The sequence below is a fragment of the Acinonyx jubatus genome, chromosome C1, assembly GCF_027475565.1.
Source record: "Acinonyx jubatus isolate Ajub_Pintada_27869175 chromosome C1, VMU_Ajub_asm_v1.0, whole genome shotgun sequence".
NCBI lineage: Eukaryota > Metazoa > Chordata > Mammalia > Carnivora > Felidae > Acinonyx > Acinonyx jubatus.
In genome coordinates this window covers 199,058,412-199,083,257 of record NC_069381.1, presented here as the reverse complement: position 1 = coordinate 199,083,257, position 24,846 = coordinate 199,058,412, and the positions used below count along the sequence as shown (strand labels likewise).

Genomic DNA, 24,846 nt, shown 5'->3' with positions numbered 1-24,846 from the left:
TTACATTTTAACGAAGGTCTGTCTGGGTTTTGGCATCCTGCAGTGTGAATGCATCAAAGGCTCCCAACCTCAGCATCCCACCCTGCTTACCGAAGGTAATATAGCCAATGTTGTCACCCACGGCAGCGTCGGTATCTTTCAGCTCCAGAGGTGGTTCCCTGTGGCTAAAGAGGACCTGTGGGGCTGTGTGGCTGGCTCTGCGTCCTTCTTTGAACTCCTGCCGGGAAGAAGCACAAAGCAACCAGAAGAGAATCTGATGTAAGATGAGTGGCGACTCATGTGATGAGGTTGGCCCCGTGGGGTGTGACTGGCAGACAGCTAAAAATAAACACCTAATATGAAATATTACAAGTGCTGGCTGCTATCAATGCGATTTGGACTCAAAAAGGAGATCACAGAGTATTTAACAAGTCGGATCTTCAAAATGTGATGAGAGCATTCTTAATCCCTTTTCCTTTCTCTTGTTTTGGAACCACATATGCAATAAAAGTGTATCTGAGACTAAACAGACAACGAACTGCAAAGCATGAGAGAACCAGATTACATTTTAGGATTAAGGACTAACGCATATTAGTTTCTTTAGATTTAATGTGAAGAGTTTATATTTTTCAGGAAATCTTTAAAATTTCAGGGTGCATGGAACCTAGGCTCTAGCTTGGTTAAGACCCAAGATGAAATCTTAACTCCTTTCATCTCTGTGTGAAAGCCTCTTATGAGCTGACCCATTTCTCACCCCTCCTTACCCCATCTCCACTTCTTCCCGTTTCATGAGTATCATGCTTTCTCAGGGCTCTGGGCCTTTGCACAAGTCTTATTTCATGGAGGCATCTTAGACTGTTACTATTTAGAATCCAGAAATCAGCACTTCAGATTAAATGTAAGCCCTCTTGGGGGCAGAAGACAATGGAGTTAAAGAAGCTGAGTTGTTTTAGGGTATACTGACAGGAGGAGGCTGTGCGACATGAGAAATGAAAGCCTGATTGTTAATTCTGGTCTTGAATGGCTATGGACTCGCCCACCACCACTGTGCATAAGGACTTATTCCCCTTAACAAAATGTACCCATCCTCATCAAACGACAGGAAAATGACTGAGGATGTAAAAACCAGGCCATTCCCCCTATGTTCTAATCTCCATAATCTCCAAACCTCAAGCTTCTCTGACACACACATTCCCGTGTACACAGGAAAATGACACAAGGCATTCCTGTCTCAACCCAGATGTGCAAGAACAGAGCCAGATTTTCCAGCCATGCCAGTAAAACAGGGTGATCCAAATCCAGAGTGATAACAGAAGAATGGAACCAAGGGCTATGTAAATCCACAGTTCTAGGAGTACTGAAAGCATGTTTATACAGCTGTTTGGTCTGCAACACTCTCCTACCGCTGCTCAGATATGGTCTCTTCTAACACGCCATCTCTAACACACGTGGGGAGCTGGCTGCTATCTTGTTGGGAGGTCCCATGTCTTCTCTCTAAGCCTCGACTCTGACACTTTACTAGTCACTAATGCGTCTGGCTTCCCTAAGGGCTGTAAGCTCCACAAGCCAGGGATCTTTATTACTCTGTATCCATTCCTCTTCCTTCAAAGAGGCTGGACAGCACATGGCTTGCTGAGTGAAAAAGCAAGCACTTCTACTCTAGCTGACTTACTGCTGTCACACTGGAAAGGAAGAGATGGGGACTAATACAGCAAGCCCGCAGCAAATTAATGGCAAAAGAAGGATAACACCTGAGGAGTTTTAATGCCCAGTCTGGAATCTCGCCTGTTCCACCACCCTGCCTCCTGAGCTGGCACTGCTTGGCTTCTAAAGGTTGGTGGAAAATAAACTAACATAGCTAGATTAGGTTAGTCTCTTGCAAATTTTGTTCCTCAAAGGAAAAATATTTGGAGAGGTAGGGAAAGAGTCAAGATCATTCAAATGGTAATTCCTAAAGCAAAGCTTCTGAGGTTACCCTTCTCTAGAAAACACTTTTCATTCTGCAAAGGGTTTGGGAGGTTTTCTAACTTCTACTATTTTTACTCTTTAGCTCCAGGGGAAAAAATAGAACAGGTAATAACTGCTGGCAATTTCTTGTGTTCAGTAAGCTTCTTGAAGGCTCCAATTCACTGGTACCTGTGGCATTCATAACCCGATGGGGCGTGTGTAAACCTGCGGTGACTTATTAGCATTTCATCAGTTCTGTATAGGTAAAGCAATACATTCAAAATTTGGGTGAGGATACTCCCATGTGGGGAACTACCCTTTGGCCAACTTTGTGTCTTTGTTGCTCCTCTGTGCTCTCTCTTAAATAATACCTAAGAAACAATCAACCGACCCACCCAGTTCTCCTTTTTCTTTTCTAAATGCTTATTTATTTTGAGAGAGAGAGAAAGAGAGAGACAGAGAGGGAAGGAGAAAATTCCAAGCAGGCTCCAGGCTGTCAGTGCAGAGCCTGACCACCATGAGATCATGACCTGAGCCGCAATCAAGAGTCAGATGCTTAGCTGACTGAATCACTTTCCTTTTTCATTAGGGTCTTTGTTAAGTGCACGTCAGCAATGATGCCTCTTTTTTTCCCCCTCCAACTAGGATGTCTTTTGAATATCACAGTATCATTTCTCTCTTCCATCAAAGCATGATTTATCATAGCAAGTTCAGAGTAAATCCAAATATATACAGAAATTGAGTCCTGTAAATGATAAAAAGCAGCATCTTAAATCGGTAGTATAAACATGGGCCTTTAAACAACTGCTGAGACCAGTGGGTGGCCATTTAGAAAAAAAAGATGGACCCATCTTTCATACCATATGCCAGGAGAAACCCCAAACAGATAATCAAAAGATCATGTGTAAAATATGAAACTGTAAAAATACTAGGAAAATAATACAGGTAAACTTTACAATCTTAGAGTAGGAAAAAGTGTTTCCAACAAGGACTCAAAGTCTAAAAGCCACAGAAGAGTCAACTCTGTGAAAATAAACTTCTGTGTGAGGGAAGAAAAACCCATACACTCTAATGACAAACTGGAAAAAATATTTGTAACTCTTACCATAGATAAAAAGGCTAATCTCTCTAGTATATAAAGAAATGGGGATTAGTAACCCAATAGAAAAATGGGTAAGGGCATAGAAACACCTCAAAGGAAAAGAAAAACAGACTTCAACAGAAGAAAAGATATTGGACCTCGTTCACAAGAGAATATAGATACCATTTTTAAACCGATCAGATTGGCAGAAATCCGCAAGTCTGACAACATACTCTGGGAAAATATGCATCGTAGGTGGGAGGGAAAAGGGTACAACCTCTGTGGAGGTTGGCAATATCTACCAAAATTACTGACTTTGACTCAGTGCTCCCAGTACAGGAAAATATCCTACAGCTATCACCATACAGGTATCCATGTAGAAAGGGTCCTCAACATAGTATCTTCACTACTGCTTAAGAGGCAGATTGGTTGTGTCTTGTCCCTGAACATAGAGAAACCAGTGGTTTCCACTTAACTTTTCTCAGTTACTGGGCTGACGTTAAGATCTAGAAATATGAAAGATATTTTAGTTCACCATACTCTTATCTCCAAAATTCTGTATCGTTCTTAATGCTTTCCATGGAATAAGCAGTGAAATGATATCAGACTTTAGTGCTCAGCTTGCACGTCTACAGAGATAATGCACCAAAGGCAAATACTAGAATATCCATGTGAGTATGCAATGGAAATTCTGTCTTTTTCCCAAGGGCATTAAGCATCCCTCAGAGTCTGCTGAATGACAAAAGCAGGAAACGTGTTCTGCCCAGGCTGGAGGTCCACTCCAGGATCTGGAAACCCACAAAGATACGCAGCAAGCAGGTCAGTGACCAGGGGGAACTTTTAATAGTGTCCCTGGGTGACAGCATTCTGTGCTAGGCCGCTGCTATTCTCCATTCTCCTAGAAATTTAAAATAACCAGGCCCAGGAAAATTCTCAGATGATTTACTCGGGGTAAAATCCAGCAAAATAAGCCCAGGATTCTAAAGGTCAATTCAAATAAATTGCCCAGCCTTTGACTTTGGAGAGGGAGGCAAAGCAGATGGCTTCCCGAGCACAGCCTTTTCACATTCTTGGACACCAGATGGGTCTGCGTGGTGCCAGTCCAGTCACTAACTGGAGATACTGTCAGTGTAAAAATGCAGACTTTCTTTTCCCTTTTAGACCAGTGCCCCTACCACATGTACTTTGAGGGAGGAGTTTAAATTCATGTGCAAAAAATACACAAAATTTTCCTAAGGAACAAATCTCCTGTAAGCTCTCCAAGATAAGATCTGTTTAAAGCATAAAAATAAGATGTCGCCAGGAATAAAATGGAACAAGACTGGTAAAAAACCAGCTAAATCTAAATATATACTTCATAGCTTTTAAAATTAGTATGTCAGTCTGGATTCAGCCCAATTTCTAAGCTACTGCATTTAATTCCCCTGTCAATTCTGCGTAAAAACACATGAAATGCTTGTCTGGAAGCTTACATTTAGGACTCACGATATAGGTCTCTATAGCTGTGCGCGCGCACGCGCGCGCACACACACACACACACACACACACACACACACCACTCGTTTTCTCTCTCTCATAAAGTTCAGTACTCTCAAATGTTCAAAGTGTCAATATTCCAATTTTTCTGCCTAGGGAGTCTAAAATCAGCATTTCTGATTAATTAGACTAAACACAAAAAGTCACTAGAGATGGATCAAATTCGGGCTATCACTTTTGAGTATTTCCCTAGTCACTTTAGAGAGGCTACAAGTAAAATATCCTCACTATATGAAGCACAACTATCTTTCAGCTCTTATGTAGCAAAAAAGGTTTGCTGTCCAGAGTCCTTAAATCTCCTCAGCCTGCCCAGGGACAGGATGAATGCACAAAAGGTGCTTGAAAACGTAAGCACTGAGCTAGATTTTGAATGCTGAGCCACCTCAGAAGAAATCAGCCTAGGAACCACTTCACCAACGAGCTCTCCTGTCCTAGAGTCAGCAACTGGTTAGCAGACAGCATGACAAAGCCACAATGCGGTACTGTACCAGACCAGAGTCCAATTGTACCAGAAATCCAATTACACAATGTCCCGCTGAGCCCCATTACTCTCTTCTTGGTAGGCGAGCTGCTTCTGAGGAAAGAGCTCTACAGTGACCTCAGGCAAACTCGGGTCAATTTGCTTCACGGTCCACTCAAGGACTCTAGCCTATTAATGTACTATCTACTACTTAGGAATTTTCTAGGGATTCTGTTCTGAAAAGACTTTAGGACTAAACCAAGCCAAGAGCAGACCTTGCCAGAAACCTCAGGAAACTTGACAAGAGGGTAGGAAACCTGACCAAGCTTTAAATCAAAGACTCAGTGGCAGCAAGGGTGCTTAATATTCAGTCATAGCATTAGTATGTTTGGTACTCCATTCACTCTTTCAGTCTAGTCCTGCAAAGGCTAAAACCACTAAGGAACAACTACATGCAGTGGGTTGGGTGGGAGCTGTTTAATTACACCTTCAACAAGTTCTGGCATCGGCAGAGCCGCCAGCTCTCCTCTTCTATGCTTATGGTGTGCTCTGGTGCCACGGTATAAACCGCCACACTGCGGCATCCCTCCCCCAAAACACGTCCACTCCATACCTGCATGAACACTTTTCCAATGACCACATCGTCGTCATCCTTAAACACTGTGCTGAAGACTACTGTGACTCTGTCCTTTTTAGACTCAACATACCTGAGGGGAACACAACCCATGAAGTAGTAAGTACAGAATCAGAATGGGGTTTTGTCAAGAACTTGATCTCGAAGCGGAATAGGCGGGTAAAGTCATAAATCTTTCAATTCATAAAACAAGGCATGCCAAAGGAGACTAAGTATGTATGACCAGCGAGGTCTATATAATGCACGCATGCCCTGAGAGGGGTAGGAGATGAAGATCACCCAAAGTAGATGGTACTAATCTGTCTACGTGGTAAGATGTGGAATCTACTAGTGTTAGTGATTCTCAGAACTTCACTCCTAAACATCTTTTTTTCATTTTTTTTTTTTTTTTTTTTACATTTATTTACTTCTGAGACATAGAGAGAGGCAGAGCATGAGCAGGGGAGGGGCAGAGAGAGGGAGACACAGAATCTGAAGCAGGCGCCAGCTCTGATCTGTCAGCACAGAGCCCAATGTGGGGCTCGAACCCACGAGAACCGTGAGATCACGACCTGAGCTAAAGTCGGATGCTTAACCGACTGAGCCGCCCAGGCGCCCCTTTTATTTCTTTATATACTATGAGATTCCTAGTATGTAGATGATTCAAGAGTTGCAAACACACAGACTCCATGGTCACCCTCTACCTCTTCATTACCCAGGCTATATTACTGAAGGAAACCTTCAACAGCGGTGTCTTAAAGGAAAGCAGTGGATTCACTTTTCTTCTTTAGCCAACTTTTGATATCTGGAGACTAGCAGAAGTGGCCCCCCCCGCCCCCCATCATCTATACCTTGGCTTTAAGAATTTTATGAGAAAGACATGTTAGGGATATTCACCCAATAGAGTTTAAGGTCTGATCTAACCATGTGTCTTTCAGTAAGGGCATGTAACAGCCACACCCAGGCTTTAGGGCCAAGTCCTATACTCACATGGTCTCATCATCCCTATAATGGATAACTGCCCTGTTCTCTCCTTCCTTGCCCTCTTCTTGGAATTGGAAGTATTTCTCAAAGACAGAGGCAAAACAATTTCGTTTCAACATGCCAGCCTGATGCACGATAGAATCCTTGGATGCAGGCAGATTTTCAAGGTCATATAGCAAGGAGACATTGTATCCTGGAAGGGGGGGGAAAATCCAGAGGTTATATTAAAAAAAAAAACAACACATAAAAACCAAAAAACTTTGCAGGTTCTAATGACATTTTATTTTGTTTCAATGCCTTTTAAGCCAGGTAGATTGCTGTGCGTTCCCATACGCCTCATACGGCAAATGAGGTAAGGCAAATAAAACCCCAATTCTTGTAAAATCACTGTAAATATACACAGCTAATTAACAAATTCTCTGCAAAAATTTGAATCAATATCAAAGATGACAGATTACAAATAAGGAACAGGAAGAACCCATAATCCAGAAACTCTGATTAGAAATTTAGTGTTTTAGACACTATTGGGAAGGGGGCTTGAATTATAGCTATCAAGCTATAATGAGTTACATATTTTTCTTCGATGGTTTAACCTGCCAAGTGCTAACACAGTCAACAGCTGGGGATAAAAACACAATACAACTTCTTGCATGCCATCACAAACCCTTTGTGGAAGGAGGGAAGGTATGGAAAAACCTTAAGAGTGCGTATGTCTATATATATAATGTGTGTGTGTGTGTGTGTGTGTATACCTCTCCAATAGCTTTCCCTTGTATACACTAAAAATTTCAAAGTGTTTTAAAATATCTTACTTCATTTAATTTCTGTAAAAATTCTTTGAAGTAAGCAGGCCAGATACGGTTATTCTCATCTTAGAGGGAAAAGGAAGTTCAAAGGAGCAAAGTGCCATGCTAAATGCAGCAGGATATAGAGGTGTCAGCAACTCTATTTTGAGTTGAATAGAATGGGATCCAAATTCTGGCCTTGCCACTTTGTGATCTTGGACAAACTACATAACCTCTATAATTCTGGCATCTGTTTAAAAAGGGTGGTAAGATGGGAGAGGCACCTGGGAAAATTAAAATAGCATTTTAAAGTGGCTGGAACACAGTAGGTCATCAATAAATGGGCCCCAAAGCTAAGTCTGCGACCACCACACACTATTTTGCCTCTTTACAGCATGTCGGGTACGAGTCCCAGCAAACAAGGCGGGGACAACTGATTATCTGATCAAATGATGAATACACCCCAAAAAGTATACAGACAGTTTTGTAAGAGTATCTGTACATCACTGAGTATCACTTCACATGCTAGGTAAGTGCTGGAAATAATTTTACCAGAACTGTAAGGAATATCTTAAACATTTATACTTTGTTACTATTTAATTTTTTTCCAAGAGCATTCCTCAGGTCTGTGTTTTTTGTTGGATCTATCCTCACTGAGAACATGAGCTATCTAAATCTCTATTCTAGATTGTACTTAGCACATTTTTGATACTCCAATATTAAATAATATCAACCACCATTCCATTTTGGGTACCAGAAAACAAACCAGATAAGCAAACAGACTGTAAGATTAGATAGAAAAATAAAATATTTAAAGTTGAGGTTAGTTTCAAGAAGCCAAATAAAACAAATTAAGTAAATTACAGCTGAAGTCAGACTTTAAGAAGGCTTTGGTATGATGAAGAGAACATCCTGAGAATAAATTAAAAGTAAAGACCTAGTACGGCCTGGTGAGTTCCCCAAACTTGCCTAGATAAACTCACAGAGAAACAGGAGACACACTACTTCCACAGTTTTTATATTTTGCACTTGTATGAACACAAGGTCTGCAGTCTGGCATTGCCTGTGCTTTAGCGGGAAGTGTAAGAAAAGGCTCAGGGACAGAAACCTAACCTCTGTGTTACACCCCAGTGGTTCTGACACACTGCTTGATCTGAGCTGTGACAAGCATGCCCAAGAGTTCCTATATGATTTTTTTCTGTTCTAGTTCTGCTTCTTCCCTTCCTCCCTCCCTTTCCTCACTCTCTTTCTGAAATTCCTTGATTCCTCTTAAAGCCTATAATGTTATTTATCTTTTGGTTTTTATTTCTGCGATACACTTTTACATCAATTTGGGGATGAACACATTTTAGTATTCTTTCTGGACTGCAGTCAATGCTCCCACGCACAGTACTCCTAGTAACAAGTTATATCCCAAAGGCATCTTTCTGTATTTGCTATTTTTGTTTCCAGAGTAGCATACAGAAGACAGGAGAAGGTATTCTACTGGGAGTGGTGAAGCATGTCATATTATAAACATGAAAACAAAGAAAAATGCCACGAAGTCTGGGGAAGGAAATATGCCAGCAAAAGTAATAACTGCTGTTAAAAGACACAGACACACCTTCCTTCTTAGAACAATTTGCAAAGCACCACAGGTAAAATTTGCAAAGTACCACAGGAACAACATTTGAGCAATACTATGTTACTTGGTCCTCATCGGGGGGTCCAGCTAAACGCCTCAGAATTTGAGACTACCACCTATTCACAAGGAGGAAAAAATTGTTCAGTTTTTTTGCTTTGTCTCTCCTATAAAGCAGTGTAACATAGCTCTTGCAATTAAGGAAGACCATGGTGCTTTTCAATTCCCGCAGCTGCAAAGAGGCGATTTATTCTTTATTGGAAGAACAGATTAAAAGAAGGGGTTGAAATTTTTGTTACTTGAATATGTGAGAACAGTTGTGTTTCCTTCTCCACATGTGCAGAGCACAGAAAATGGTGTTAATAGGGGGCTGGGGTGAAAACCAATGTTTGCTTAATCTCAAAAGACATTTTCATCACCATGAGCAAGCAAAGAAAAATGGCCCGCTGGTTAAAAGATAAGGAAGAGTCACTTGGCCCCAGCAAGTAAATGTTAAAAATGACAACATATAGCAGTTCTGTACACCACACTGTGAACCATTACTGGACAGTGCAAAGCCCCTTAGCTTTTAGAAACAGCTTTATTTTTGTGGAGAGGACTGAAGTGGGAACTGGGCTCAGGCAGAAATATTTGTAAAATGAAAACTATTTAAATGAAACGCTTTGTTTAAAAAAAAAAAAGCAGAGTACAAACAGGACAGGTCTCTTTCCAGGTCACTCCACAGTTGCTTACGGGACTACATACCTGATTCGGGATTTACCAAGAAGCTCCCATACACCCTCTTTAGTAACTAGAAAATACAAAAACAAGTATTAATCCAAAGGTCATGATAATGTCTTTGTTTTTTTTTTTTTTTTTTAAAGCACTGAATTTCCCAAGCTTCTTCTAAGCCAGATTTCTTAACTTTCATTTGGTGGATGGGACACTGGATATACACTGGAGAAGCACATGTATCTGAGTTACCAAGCAAATCACTCACAGAACTGAGACTGAATACAAAAGGTTAATTAATCTAGGATCTGTTTTTCAGTCAAGGCTCATCTTTTACCGTTTCAGGATTCAGTCACATCCTTTATATGTTCTCTGTTCTCCTCCAGACCATATACTGCACACCATCATGTTTTTAAGAATGCAGAAGAATGCCAAACCTGAGTGACAGATTACGTCAGTTATCAACCAAGTACAGGCCAAACCAGTAACGAGGTGAGTGAAGAGAGAAAAACCAGAATTGCTGGGATCAGATTCCAGTTAGCCTGCTTATCTTGTAAGCTTTCAAATTATTTAGTTCATCACCAGTTTTATGCAAAAGACAACAGATAATTGCACCTTAGCCAGTTGTTTATACTGGAGGGCCCACAGAAGGTTGTACTCTCTAAATGTTTTTTTTCCAAAACCAATACTTAACTGCTGGCTACTCTCCAGCTTTGGGGAGTAAATGATAAGAGCCCTTTTTACACCTTCCTATTTCTTCTCTGTCAATACGACTGTTTCACCTGGTGGTAATTTCTCCTAGGCTGACAGTTTAAGAAACAAACCTTTCATTCTGGAAGCCCTAGTTCAGACTTAAATGTTATATAGAATACAATAAGCAGTAGAAAGGCAGCTATCTGAAGACAGAAAAAAGTAAATATTAGAATCGTCAGAACTTAGTAACCTTTTTGGTATTTAGTAGTCTTTATATGACTAACAGACTAAACACAGACATGACTTATTCTTAACCCTCATTAAAAACATACTTAGGGAGGGAAAGTGTCACCACTATTTCACAAGAAGGGAAAACTGAGGCCAGTATACTTAACAGTGTATGTAACAGTAATATAAAAGGCTGCATGGTTTTGTCTCTTGACATTCAGTCAATTTCTTAACACTATCTCACCACAAGCACATTAATGATCCTCTGAAATTTTCTGGGATGCCAAAAAAAAAAAAAAAAGGATACTTAATCCTTGACACGTTACCAATTAAAAGTAAACAAAAGCCATTAATTTTCAATTGTAGGAGTTATACATGCATCTTAAACAGAATTCCATCAGCTAAGAAAAGGACTGCAGACACAGGAGCACTAGAGGGGAGCTCTGTGCAAGCAAGCACTCAGCCCTGCTCACTACTGTGGTCTCTGCATCCACACGCGCCCACATATGGGGACTTTCAATAAACAGAACTGAGTGAATACTGTTGTTTTCTTTGACTCTTACTTTCAATGTACACTTCAGAGATTAAAAAAAATCAGCAGCAAACCATATATTTAAGTCATATTTGAAAAATTTTTCACATGGTGAAGTTCTTTCCTTCTGTTCTTAAATATTCTTTAAGATTCCACATATTTATGTAACCATTTTTATACAGCTGGAAGAAATTCTCTATCTGTAAATGTGGATAATGGAATGGACCTCAAAGCATGGATCAGCGATCACATTTGTTTGTCCAAAGGCAAAAGACAAGTAATGCCACATGCAGTTGTGATCTGGTGACCATATAGCCACTGTGAGGTTATCTTTTTTACAGAAGAGGAACTGAAGGGAGAAGTTCAAGGTCACAGAGTTTTTTGGTGGCACAGGGAGATCTGATCTTCAGGTGTCCTATATACCACTTCTCCTAAAGAGTCCTGGAGATGGGGTGAAGGGGTGGGGGTAGGGAAGTAACAGGCACATCCCTGAAGAATTTTCACTGGCATCCCACCTCTGAGCTACAATTCTGTACTGTGAGCACTATGGGTACCAGGAGAAAGGGAAAGTTAGATGTGGGCGAAAAAAAACCACAGCTCCTAATTCTTAGTTTAATTCCAAGCAAAGTTAGTATTCTGAGATCTGAGAGGTTCTTACAGCCAAATTTTAGCCACGTTCAACTCCTCTGCTCCCTCCCCCTTGGTGAAACCAACGGATGCTTCCCTGTTTATTTCACTTGCGCTTTTAACCCTGTAGGATTCCCTTTTTCAATGAGCACCATCTTCCAACCTGACACCAGGAGATGGGTGGAGGCAACCCACCGATGCTCACCATCAGACCTTCCCACCCTAGCAGCAGAGGCTTTCAAAGTAACAAGCTGCCTCTGGTTATCACAGGCTGGTCACTGTTTAACCAACTCAGGGAGCCATTTACTGTGCACTCTGCTCCTGAACTGTGAATGTTACTTGCTCCACCCGCTTGAGCGGGTGGAGCTGGCTCTTTGGCCCTGTGGGAGCTACAAGAATAGTGCTGTTATGGAGCTCCAGTGCATGGAGAGCAGTCTGGAAAGGAGATTTAAGAAATCTAGCTGTTACACTTTCTTCCCCTCCCAAGGATTACTGTTATCACCACACCTGCATCTTTACACAGAGAGGACTGTCTAGGGAAAACGATTACACAATTTTGAGCTGTCTGTTCAAAGGTTTAACAATTCTTTACAGCTCATTATTTTATGGTTAATCAAAAGCAGGGCCACCTTAACAGCCACTTGTTTCTTCTTGCTCTGAATGTGGTAAAGAGAAGAGTTGGCCACTAGCTTTTATAGAATGATCTTTCTTATGCTTTATAAGGCTAGGTCTTCTTGCTGAAGATTTTGTTTCATGTAAAACAACCCTGAACACAAATTCTGTAAACGTTTCTTCTACCGTTGAACTTATGAGGCAAATCAGAAAAGGTTTTGGCTCTTCCCTTAAAATGCCGGGACAGATCAATTGCATATGAATATCTAAGTGACTGCCTATGGCTCTTGGTATTCTATTTGGTTAACATTAATTTTAGTTTTTATACCAAAATATTATTGAGATTTTGATCTTTTTTTTTTTTTTTTTGCCAACAGCCTTTTCACTGCATAAATTTTAAATAACTGAAAAACTACTATCCTTAATCACAAAGAAAACAGAAATGGCCATATCTTCATTCACCAGATTAAGGAGAACCTAGCTTGTTAAAACTAAAAGATATTTGAAAACTGATTCAGGAACTGAGTCATACTTCCTGCTTTGAGACCCAACCACAACGTGTGCACACTGGTGTAACAGCATTTTCTTTCTTCCATAAATGGCTCTCCCCAGAGCAAATACAGTTCAACAGGAACCAAACCTGCTACTCTAGCTATAGAAAGAAGCCAGTGAATGAGGCATGGCCATCAAGAATTTCATAATGCATAGACATCTTTTTATTTCCCGTACAGTAGTCAAAAGGAAGAAGAGATACTTAAAGAGGCCAGCTCTAAAGAAGTTTAAACCAAAAAACTAAAAGGGTAGATTTGTGCCTAAATTTCTACAGTATGAAATTAAGATCGTAAACCTTTAAGGCCAGAGTTACATACATGCTTCACAACATCAGAGAAACAGAATGGAACCTATCTGTCTTGCAGTAGCTATTTTTATGTTGGTCAGAGAAATATTCTTCAGTGCATTTTTGGAGAACAAAAGTTTTCATTTCATTAGTTAGGGACCATCTTTATTTTCCCCGAGTAATAAACAGCCAAAGCCTTTTCTAAAAAACACCCTTTCTATCATTATGGACAATGGAGTCAAGAGCCCCTGGTTAGGTGGGCAAGCTGTCCAAAGTGGCCAGTGTCGGTAGGGGTGGTCAGTGCCAAGGACCTTCTATGAGTGGCAAGCTGCCAGTTAAAGGTGACAAGGAAATAAGAGTCCTGAGGAAAATGATGTGGAACATACCTCATCAGCACCATGTGCCTGAAGTTCCTTGTAGAATTTCAAAGAAATACTGACCATCACTTTTGTTTTGTCTCCATTAGGATTTGAAATATGATAGAGGACTCCATCGAAATCTGTGAAGAAAGCAAATAAAACTGCTTAACTTGGGAATGGGGAATAAGACCTTAAGGCACCTGGCTACCTTGTTACAGGCCACAAGGAGGTCTCCCTTGTAAGTAGGCATATAAGCAAAATATGTGCAGATAAGCAAAAGTTTAAATCCATGCAGAAAGTATAAATACTGAGATAGAACTGTCAAGTACTTATCTCTGTCCCCCCTTTAAAAAAAAATATTTAAAAAAATTAAAAAAAAATGTTTATTTTTGAGACAAGTGCAGAAAAGCGGCAGAGAGAGGAGACAGAATCTAAAGCAGCCTCAGCACTGTCCGTGCAGAGCCTGACGTGGGGCTCGAACCCACAAACCGTGAGATCATGACTTAAGCTGAAACTGAGAGTCAGACATTTTCACCAACTGAGCCACCCAGATGCCCCACTTTGCTCTTTTTAAGGAAAAAAAAATTATTTATTTATTTCGGGAGAGAGACAGAAGGGGCAGGGGAGTGGCAGGGACAGAAGGACAGAGAGAGAGAATCCTAAGCAAGCTCCTCCCTGTCAATGCAGAGCCCGAGACAGGGCTCACGAGGGCTCAAGCTTACGAACTGTGAGATCATGACGTGAGCCAAAATCAAGTTTCAGATGCTCAACTGACTGGGCCACCGAGGTGCCCCTCTTTGCTCTTTACTAAAATTACAAAGCTATTCTTACCTTCATCACAGCTTGGTGCTGAAAGTTATTTCTTAAAAAGCTTTTGTTGTGATGTATGTTAAATATGCATACGAGATAATGTATAATGAACTCCTAGTTCCCACCATGTGGCTTCACCAATGATCAACACGGCCCAATCTTATTGGGATACCCCCCTCGCAATGATTTATTCTGAAGCAAATCTGAGACATCACATCATTTCATTCATAATTATCTCAGAATGTATCTCTATATGATAAAGAAGAAATTTCAGAAAACACAGCCACAATACTGTTGCCATGCCTATATTTTTAAAAACAACTACTTAATATCAAATATCTAGTCAAGTCTTCAAATATTTGGTCTCAAAAAAACCCCAAAAAACAAAAAAACAGTTTTAAAATACTGTTGTCTTATTTGAATTAGGATTTACACTGCATTTGGTTATCTCTTATGTTTCTTCTAATCTCTATATAGGTCTCCCCTCTCTTTGGCTATTTTCCTGCAGTACAGAGAGAATTCACCCTGTGTAGTTCCTGAAACCAGGGGCTGAGTGCCACCACTTTAGGGAGATCTGGCATTGCCAGTTAGTAGGAGGGGACGGGGATGGTACCCGGACTCCTGTCATAGCACTAGAGCTGCAAGAAGTGTTCCAAGACCATCTAGTCACGTACCCTCATTTTATGGAGGGTGACTGTTTAACTCCTTGAAGTTCACACAGCAAGTGAGTAGTATCAATATCTAATTCTTTACAGGAAATAGAAAGCAATAACCTCTGACTTGCTGAACAGGTCTCTAGCATTTTCCATGTTTCCCCACTACTCTAGTGCTAGGCAAACTGAGATGAAGGCTACTTGAAGATAAGTTAGTATTTCCAAATTAAACAAACTACGGTTTGTACCACAAAATTAAACACAACCTTCTAAGGTACCAGCAGGTTAACTTTACACAGTCCAATAAATCCATAAAATAGTCATCTGAAACAATGACCTCAAAAAAGCCTTCACGATCAAGGGATTGTACCCCAAATGTCAAAATTTATTTTAGAAGCTATTTTGTTTTTCTATTTTTATATTAGCTTTACAAGGTTGAAGTAAGGACACTTACCTGCAAATGTTACTTCTACTGCTTCTGGTTTGTTACTGCAAAACAAAAGAAGAGTCCCTTAGTTAAGACAGTTGTTTTGCAGCTTGCCTTCCAGGGGCCTTGCAAAGGCTCCTGAGCTTTACTTCAGATCACAGCATTCAGTACCAATTTTATGCTGACTGCTGATCTGAGTACACAATTCATTTTCTCATGTACCTGAACCTTTGGGCTCACTTAAGGTGGAGGATACAAAAAGGAAGCAGGACAGGTACTGCTTTTGTTTTCCAGCTGCTGTCGAATCTCTGCCGTGGTTGGTGCTTAACTTCTATTTAGAATTCCTTAACACTATGATATACACCTTTGCATATGTGAACTACAAAATGCTATCTTTTGATCAGTGTCTCCCTCCACAGGACTGTAGTGATGGAGACAGAGGTAGTACATTCAGCAGGAAAACTGCTAAACAGAATGTAGAATGGTTTTTAATATACTTAAGATGAAAGGATGATCTCAGGCCATAAAACAAAACAGAAAGTCTGTATCAGTTCGAAGACAACTTGTAAGTCTTCCTACACATCTTTTCCTCTCCCTTTATGTCACCAAAGTACTCACCACTCTCCTCCATGAAGTCCTCTCTGACTGGTTCTACCCTAGTTTTGTTTTGTTTTGAAATTACAGTGTGACATTTCCACAGAAAGCACAGCACAAAGTAACACTGTGAAATCACTGGGAACAGTCAGGACTCTGATTTTTCAACTTTAGCTTTTCATCAAGACCATGTTTTTCAGACAAGTTAACATCCACACACCTTTATTTTCTCACCTATTCACCTATAAAATGGGAGAACACAATGACCCTACTGACCTCATAGAACTGCTAAAGATAAAGCAAGAGAACGAACACGAAACAACTTATCCTGGAAGGTAATGACGACAGCCTGATACTTTCTGTGCAGCTGCCAGCTCAGCCTGGTATGTAAACTTCTATTTGATAAATGTTGCTGAGTTCTTACCTAGAAAGCATGACATACATCCTAGCTATAAACAATAATGGCCAATTAACCTCCTGTGAAAAGCTACCTTACGTGATAGCCCCACTTCTCCAAGCCCAATGGTAGGAAACAAAGGAAGACGCCACAGTTTTATCACTAGCTACCTATGACTCAAATGACTCTACTTTGTTTTATGGACCAGCAGACAAGACATACACATTTTCACATTTATCCTTGCCTAATTTGCTCAAGACCTCACAATCAAGAACATATCTTTTATACTATCTCTGCTCCCTCACCTGTAAAGGGAACCAAGACTGAGTTGCCCTCCAGGGTTGCTGGGAAATAATGGAATATAGAGTGTGGTTTATGACTGTTAAAAAGCTGCTACAGATGCTAAACAATACCTTTCCAGGAAACTGGCTTCTATTAAACATATGCTAGTCCCGTTGAAAAATCAACCTATACAGGTCACATATGAAGTTCCACCCTACTCCTTCAAAGCCATCCATATGTGACTTAGGAAAAACACTTTGGGAGTCTCTAAGAATGGAAGCATCAGGTGTGTTTACGGGGAAGCAGTGAGTTCAGAATATGATGGAAAAAAAAAAAAGAAATGAAAATTTAAGTTGCTTCTGATCTTTCATTTGAAACTGCACCCCAGGAGACAAAGGCAATGAATGGCCAACCACCATTCCTCATCGCTAAAAAACAAGGACAAAGGAAGAAGAAGCACAAACATTAATCTATGGCTCATTTAGACGAAATATTAAGAAGCTGCACAATGGGAGGAAGCACCAAAGTGTATTTTCCTGGGGAAGGGTGGCTGTGCCAAAAAGTCAGGGTGGAGGCTTGTAAAAGTCCATATTGGATCACTTAGTAGGTGGTTGGGTCTTTTTTTTTTTTTTTTAATCTTTAGGCTTTAACTCAGCCAATGGAGGACTGAATTCCCCCCCACTCCCTACTTCATCAAGAGACCAAGAAAAATTAGGTATAAATAAAAAACATTAAGGTTCTAAGCGATAAACATTTCAATGCTGAAACTCTGAATTTCTCTAGACTGTGAAGTTCCCTAACCACAGGGAGAAGTTGCTTACCAAGAAGCTATCCTAAGTGGTTGGCTGCCTGACTTGGGAATATCTGTCAAATAACCACCATTAATATTTTAGTTTACTATTTATGGCTGCACAAAAGATTGTAGAGGAGACAGGCTGTAGAGGAGAACACTGGGCCAAAGGAGTCTTCCTGAGAAGTTATATGGGAGTTACAACTCTGTGCCCCAACAAAGAGACCATACCAAGCATGACACAGACCAAACAGGATGGTGTCAATTCCAAGACCAGGTGTTTGTTATTTACTTTTGTGGCTTAAAACCAAGGAGCTAGAGGGGAGTAAGATATGTTTTATCTTACTGGGGGAAAGCATACCATTTAATAGACCAAAAGATAAATGGGTAAGTTGTTTTTTGTTTTACCATCTGCCAAAGTTTCAGATGCTGAGGGTGAGTTTAATCACAATAAAAGCAAATCCTTCCGAGTTGACTGTTCAACACAAGTCCTGTCACTTACTGGCTATGTAACCACATTCGATGTTACTCAATGTTGCTGAGCTTCAGGATCCTTTTCTAGAAAATGGAGATTAAAAGGTTGTTGTGGAGACTAATTGAGATGACATGTGTGCAAGTTTCCCAACCAGTGTCTTGTGACTAAGTTACAGACCTGCTGAGATAATAATGATCCTTGCAGCCCTTAGGGCAGTCCAGTGGAAGGATCTCTAGGCTAGGCCATTTACCCAACATGCCTTATGAATATCATGTTCTGTTTGTGACATATCATAAACAAGGTCAGAAGTCACCAGTGAAAGGTAGCTGCACAGTGCTTAATACCTATGTCTACTCCCTCCACAATTCCCATCAGCCCTAGTTTTCTCAACTGTAAATGGGAACTGCTGTCACATAGGCCCATTTTGAAATCAAATGAAATTATGTTAAAGCTTATAGCAAAGTGTCTAATTCATAGAATTATCAATGAATTAGTGTTTCTTCTAGGTGGAATCAGAAGAGACCACACTTTGAAGCCATGGTTGGGAGAAGTTGTGGGATTGTGCTAAATCCCAGAATCAGAAATTGGTCAGCAGTACCAGGAGAAACGGAACCCTATTAGTATCAGAGTGCTTAATGTCCAGAATCCTGGAACAAAGCAGCTAGATAAGCCCTCGGGGTTACTGACTAGATAGCACAAGATACTAAAACATATTCAATTCATTAAGATGGGTTTCAAACACTATTCTTAAAATCCTTAGAAAAAAATTGCTATCCTTTTCCATTAAAAAAAAAACAACTCATTTATTTTTGAGAGAGAGAAAGAGACAGAATATGAGCGGGGGGTGGGGAGAGAGACAGACTCTGAAGCACGCTCCAGGTTCTGAGTTGTCAGCACAGAGCCCAATGTGGGGCTCGAACTCACAACTGTGAGATCATGACTTGAAGTGAAATTGGACACTTAACCGACTGAGCCACCCAGGCACTCCTACTCTTATCCTTCTTCTAAGGAAGTTCCTAGAATGTTACTAATTCATCAATTAAGAACTCCTGACAACTTCATTTTCCAATCCTCTTTTCTCATTAAGGATTTTGGAGCCTTTACTCCTGAATGCATCCAATTCCCCATTTGGGCATTTATGTCCCTCTTCTACTTATCCCTTCACTGAGCTGAATGAGACGAATTACTGAATTCTGCTATCTCACTATAAGGTTTCTGATCTCTCTTCTGTAATTCTCCTAGAAGGCTCCCATCATCCCATTTGGGCAAAGACTAGAGAAATGCGGTCCTTACTCTCTGCTAAGCTGTATCTCAAGATATGGAGAACAAAGATGATCTAAAAGTCGATTCACACAATGTCAGAAAAGTGATAGAATCAGCACCTAAAGAAACTAAGATCCATTCTATCTGGGCTCATCCCTTCCTTCAAGAAAATATTTACTGAGCTAACTCTATATACAGTGAGGATGCTGGGAAAGAATGATGACCAGGGACAGGCTCCGCCCTTAAGGAGTCATCAGTTTGGGGGAGTGTAGCTCTGGGGCTTCGCGCCCAAAGCACTGCTGCAGAGGTCGGAAGTCAGGCAGCAGCGTGCAACTGTAACGACCTGTTAACAGACCCATCAGACCATTCTATTTCTTCTGAATGCTTAACCAATGTCCTAATTCCAAATCACTTCAAACCAGTCTGTCTCTCTGAGGACAGATGCAGCACATTTAGGAACAAGAACAGGGTATCAGCAAGATTTGGCACCACTTGCTCCCTGAGCGTCACTCCCCCTCACAGAACCACAGAGCCCCGCAACATGCACAGCTGTGGCAAGGAGCCAGCATGCACTTAAAATCAACAGCAATTCGCATCTGACAGCATTTCCCCAATTCTGGCCTCCAGACTCTAGCTAAGTTGGTAGGCCTAGCTTCTGAGGCTGAAAAGGTTCTTGGTTGTATATACAGCAACAAAAAAATTAAATTAATCTGCCAGATTACTTCTGCTTTAATTGGGCATCTGGGTAAGAATTCCTAAATGAAAAGGCAACACTGTTGACAAGACCTGTGTATGAGGTTACCTGCAGTGTTGAGCATGGCTCTTTAATGAGCATGTTCTCTTAGTCTCTAGGCTGTCAGGGAGACAATTTACCAATAATTATCATTTTGTGAGGACATATGAATCATTCCAAGAAGCCATTTTCACAGGAGTGTGGTAGGAAAAAAATAAAAAGCAATTTGTTGGAATGAATCTTAGGCTTTGTCAGTACTGCTTCCAAATAAATTAAAAGGTGATTATGACCCAATGTTAAACAGTTCAGATAAAAGAACTGCTTTACCCAAAGGAAGTTGAGACACTTAGTAGGATGTCACATGCAAGAAGATCTAGCAGGATGATCTGAGGCATGATTTAAAGAAAAAAGAAAAAAAAAATCAACCTGAAGAGGAAAATCGCCGAACTGTATTCTGCAGCACGCACCACAGAACGATTTTAAGACCACCTCATGCTTGCATTTTCAGCAGCTGCAACAGTGCTAGTGCTGTCCAATAGAACTTTCTGCAATAATGGAAATGTTCTGCATATGTGCTGTCCAAATAAGGCTGCTACTAGCCACATGTGGCAACTGAGCACTACAACTGTGGCTGGAGCGAGGAACTTAATTTTAGTTCTATTTCACTCTAATTCTTATTTAAGCTTAACTAGCCACATGTAGCTTCTGGCTATTGTACTGGGCATCACAGAACTGTGAGATTCGTTCTGGAAAAGGCTGTCAGAAGTATAATTTCCCCAACTGGTTTGAGAAGTGTACTCTCTGCTCTCTGTGTACTCTGAGAAGTGTAAAGTAGGGTGAAGCTGACCTCTCCCAGCAAGTTCTCACGCTGGTAAAACCTCTCAAATTTCCAGGGTTTCTCCTCCCAGCTACTCCCCTTCTTTAATGCCTTTCTCCCATCTCCACCCTAACACATCTCACCCTTTGGCTCCTCTGTAACTTTTGCCAATAGGTTTTCTCAGAAAGGCGTCCTTCCTCTGTTCCTGCTTGGGGCACTGGAAGAATCCCATAAATGTTTATGATGATCACACTACTCATTTTTTGCTAGAAGTTCTGGAGTAGTAGCCATGTGCCTTGATAAATACGTTAACTACTTCAATGCTGACTCACCGTGTATGCCTGGAAACTCACAGTGGGCTTAGACGCCAGCTTCTGCTGGGTGTTACATCTACAATTCCAGGAAAGCCCCACTTCCTAGGCCTGATAGCAGGGTCTCTTTTCAAAGATTTTCAAAGTGCTTTTCAACAGAATATGTTTTGGGCCTACCTATTTAAAGTCACTTATCAAAGGGAAGACAGGCCATAGTAAAGCCTAAACTTGCTGCCCTGCCCTAATATCCAACACTGCTAGAACATATGCTTTGTCAAGAAATGTCCTAGAAATTCCAACTTACGCTTCCAGACTTGAGTGCCTATTTTAATTCCTCTGAAAGAGTATTTGTAAGAGTTAATTTTCTAAAAGGAAAAGAGCTGACATTCTGGATAATGGGCTTCAATTTGGAATCACAAATACACAAACAGATATGAATGCACTTCTACACTACAAGGCATGCTTCTACTTGAAAATGAACAGGCATTTATCTTGTCAATCGGCTTATAACCACCCAGATCTCATTCTTTGCTAGTCTGGACTCGAAAACGCATTTAACAGGTTCAGCTGTGAAAATGCAGAAGTTAATTCAACTTCCTCCTCTGTGCTACGCTGCTCAAAAAAGTACACAGCAATCACCCAAAATAAGACTCTGATCTGATTGACTTGAACCCTTAAAATGCAAAGAATCTGGCCTAAAATATAAGCAACTGCAGCCCGTGGCAGGAAACGGTAGCTACTGCTTACTGTATGCGTTACTTCATGGAAAGCCATGCTTTATTTTACAGATAAAATCTGTAACCTTACTAAAAGGGACAGGAGACACCATATGTTCCATTTAAGCAGTGAGTTAGAAGTCTTTTTTTTTAATGCCAAGCCACAAGTTCATCATGGCTACTTAGAATTTCCCCTCTACCAATCCTCTCCCGTCTGCAGATCTCCAAGCACTCTTTCCCATCACTAGTTCCCAGTTCACCAGAAAGTTTGCACTTATTTCCTCAACTGTGCAACCAAGATGTGAAGCCCCATCCTCGCAATGGAGAAGTGAGGCAAAGGGACTGACTATGCACAGGCCACCAAAAATTCAAAGCTAAACCCAAATCTTCGGCTCACGTCTTAAACATCAGAAAGCAAAGCAGCTTTGGAGGACGAGGTTGTTTTCTACAGATTCCCGTGTTTCACAGAGAAGACTGCCTTGGAAACATGTGCTAAGCCTACCTTTAAAAAGGCCAGTGGGTAAAAAAGGTGACCTAAGAATCACCTTTATATATAGACTTTGGATTCTTGTTAAGTGTGTACCTGGGCCAGGATTACCACGGAAGAAATCACAGACCAGGGATCTTGTATAAGAGTTTAAAAGATAAATGGGTGGGGAAAGTTGAATTAGAACCTCAGAAGAGAGATAAGGAAGGGGTGTGGATTGGGAGACTATAAGCTTTGCTTGAGAAAGATGTAACAAAATGGCCAAAGTGTCTTACAGCACTGTTCCAAGAAGGGAAACCAGAGAAGTCGCATTTGTCGGGCTGCAAGACTGAATCTGCTTCCAGTCTTGTCTCCTGCTCCTTTAGACGAAGAGGTGGGGGGGGGGTGGGGGGTGGGGAGCGAGAAGGCTGGTGGTGATCTGGGCCTGAATCTTCTTCCCTCCTCCAGTCCTGGGAATTCCTGGAAACTCCTTTCAATCCAATCCCAAAGGAGCTTTCTTCGGGTTCAGAACAATGACGGGGACTACAGAAGGAAGGGGTCCCCTGCTCGCTCCAGAAGGCAATGGGATACCCCGGCCAGAGTTCCGGGCCCGGCAGTCCTCACGTCCTACAGGTCTCCTGCCCTTTGGCACTCACGCTCCTGTCCACTCGCCGCTTCCGCATCCCTCCACGGAGCCTCTCCCCACGCATCTCTGCCCCTCACCCCACCGCGCCCAGTCGCCTCCCACGTCTACCCCGCCGGGGCCGTCCCCACACCCGGCCAGGTCTCCCACCTCGTGCCTCCAAGACTGGGGGACTGAGCGATACTAGGGACTAGCGTGGGTCAACTCTGTCTCCCCCGCCACCCCCCGGCCCCGGGCGCGCGCTCACCCGGCGGCCGCGTTCTCGAACTTGAGCGCGAGCGTCTCCTCGATGATGCGGTTGTTCACCTCCAGCAGGATCATGGCGGCGGCTGCCCCGGGCAGGGGAAGGAGAAACAAGGGACGGTGAGGGTGGGTAAGGGAGAAAAGGACGGAGGGAGCGGCCCTGCTGCCCCCTGAGGAGGGGGGTAGGGTGGGGTAGGAGGTTAGGGGAAAAGGGGAGAGGGACCAGGGTGGGGGGAAGGGGAAGACGCGAGCGCTCGCCCGCGCACGCACTGGCTGTGGAGACACCCACCCACCCGACCAACCTGGCCCCCGAAGCCTGAACCCGCCTGCCGAGCCGCCGCCGCCGCCGCCGCTGCCGCCTCACCGACAAGCCCGGTCCCCGCCCAGCCCCCGGCTCTAGCCGGCCACTTCCGCTCTCACACCCACTTCCGCTCGCTGCCCGGACGCGCGGCCCCGCGGCGCCATTTCCGCTTCGACCCCTCGTGCACGCGCACGCAGGGTCGCCGCGAGGCTGGGGTGGCGTGGCGCATGCGCGACCCCCACCCCGTCCCCCGTTCGCCTCCGCCTTCCCACAGTTCCCCCTCGCTTACAGCCTTTGCTAGTTTGTTTCCAAGCGGGCTGTCATTCCCCAAAGCCTGCTTCACTGTCCAGCGCCTCCCAACCGCTCGTCCCAGAGGTCCAGCTCCACCCTTCCGGTCTTGTCATTTCAAAGACCCCGGCGTCTTCTCCCGGGCGGTTCTTTTGCTCTCAGTTGTGTGTCCCTTACTCATGCCGCACTAATGGCTGTCCAGCGGCACTACCACGAATTCACGAATTCATTTCTCCAACAAATATTTAGTGGGCTTGTGCTCTGTGCTGGGGGCGCAGTGGTGAACGATACGACGTCCTGCCCTCGTGGAGCTTATAGTCTGGTAAAGGAAGCATAATAAATTCTCAATTATAGAACTACAAATTGTTAAACGTGTAATGGAGGAAAGGAATGAGAAGTCACCATGGTGAATATGTCTCCCCGGGGTCTTGTCATGTCTCCGTTTATGTGCCTGGGAGCTGCCCCTGGGTGCCAAGAACATGATTTCTGTCTTTGAGACCCTTAACCTAACTACTTCTTCCAGAGACCTACCTACCTTCATACTCATCTGTATCCAGAATCTGCACCTTCTGTCTGTGTGTCTTGTTCTGTATTTTCCATCCTCTGGGGGAATCTAACAAACTTAGTTAAATCTCTTCTACCTGCACTGACTTATTTTCTGCTATGTACTCTTGGGGTAAGAGTGGGAAAATCCAAAAAATGAACAAAAACTAGTCCTTGTCATCAAGGCCCACACAGCTCTTTAAAACATTTCTTATAGGCTAACATTTTAGCATTAATGTTTATTGAATTAAAATACTACATATACATAGTGTAAAAATACATACATAAACTAAAAGTCTTGTAATGAAAAAAGCAGTTCCCTGGCCTACTTTTTAAAGGCAATATCTTTAACTCTTACATATTCATCCTGATTCCATCCATATATCGAAACAATTGCTTTTACTATTCTTGATTTGTTAATTTTAAGCATTATCTGTTGACTTCCTGCTATGATAGATAAGAACATGACCTTTCACTTCTGCCCCTGC

At 42.1% G+C, this 24,846-nt stretch overlaps 1 protein-coding gene across 1 annotated transcript in view; it reads right to left on the bottom strand.

The window, feature by feature from the left end:
- The window catches only part of ARPC2 (actin related protein 2/3 complex subunit 2), a 28,716-nt gene extending 5,033 nt beyond the window's left edge, over window positions 1–23,683 (bottom strand). The window contains exons 1-8 of the mRNA XM_027050927.2: window positions 23,529–23,683; window positions 23,231–23,312; window positions 15,524–15,558; window positions 13,634–13,746; window positions 9,751–9,796; window positions 6,607–6,793; window positions 5,617–5,710; window positions 91–217 (exon numbers count right to left, since the gene is read on the bottom strand). Coding sequence (XP_026906728.1) covers window positions 91–217; window positions 5,617–5,710; window positions 6,607–6,793; window positions 9,751–9,796; window positions 13,634–13,746; window positions 15,524–15,558; window positions 23,231–23,304 — 676 coding nt within the window. The 5' untranslated portion in view covers window positions 23,305–23,312; window positions 23,529–23,683. The remainder of the gene's footprint in view (window positions 1–90; window positions 218–5,616; window positions 5,711–6,606; window positions 6,794–9,750; window positions 9,797–13,633; window positions 13,747–15,523; window positions 15,559–23,230; window positions 23,313–23,528) is intronic.
- Window positions 23,684–24,846: the final 1,163 nt, after the last annotated feature.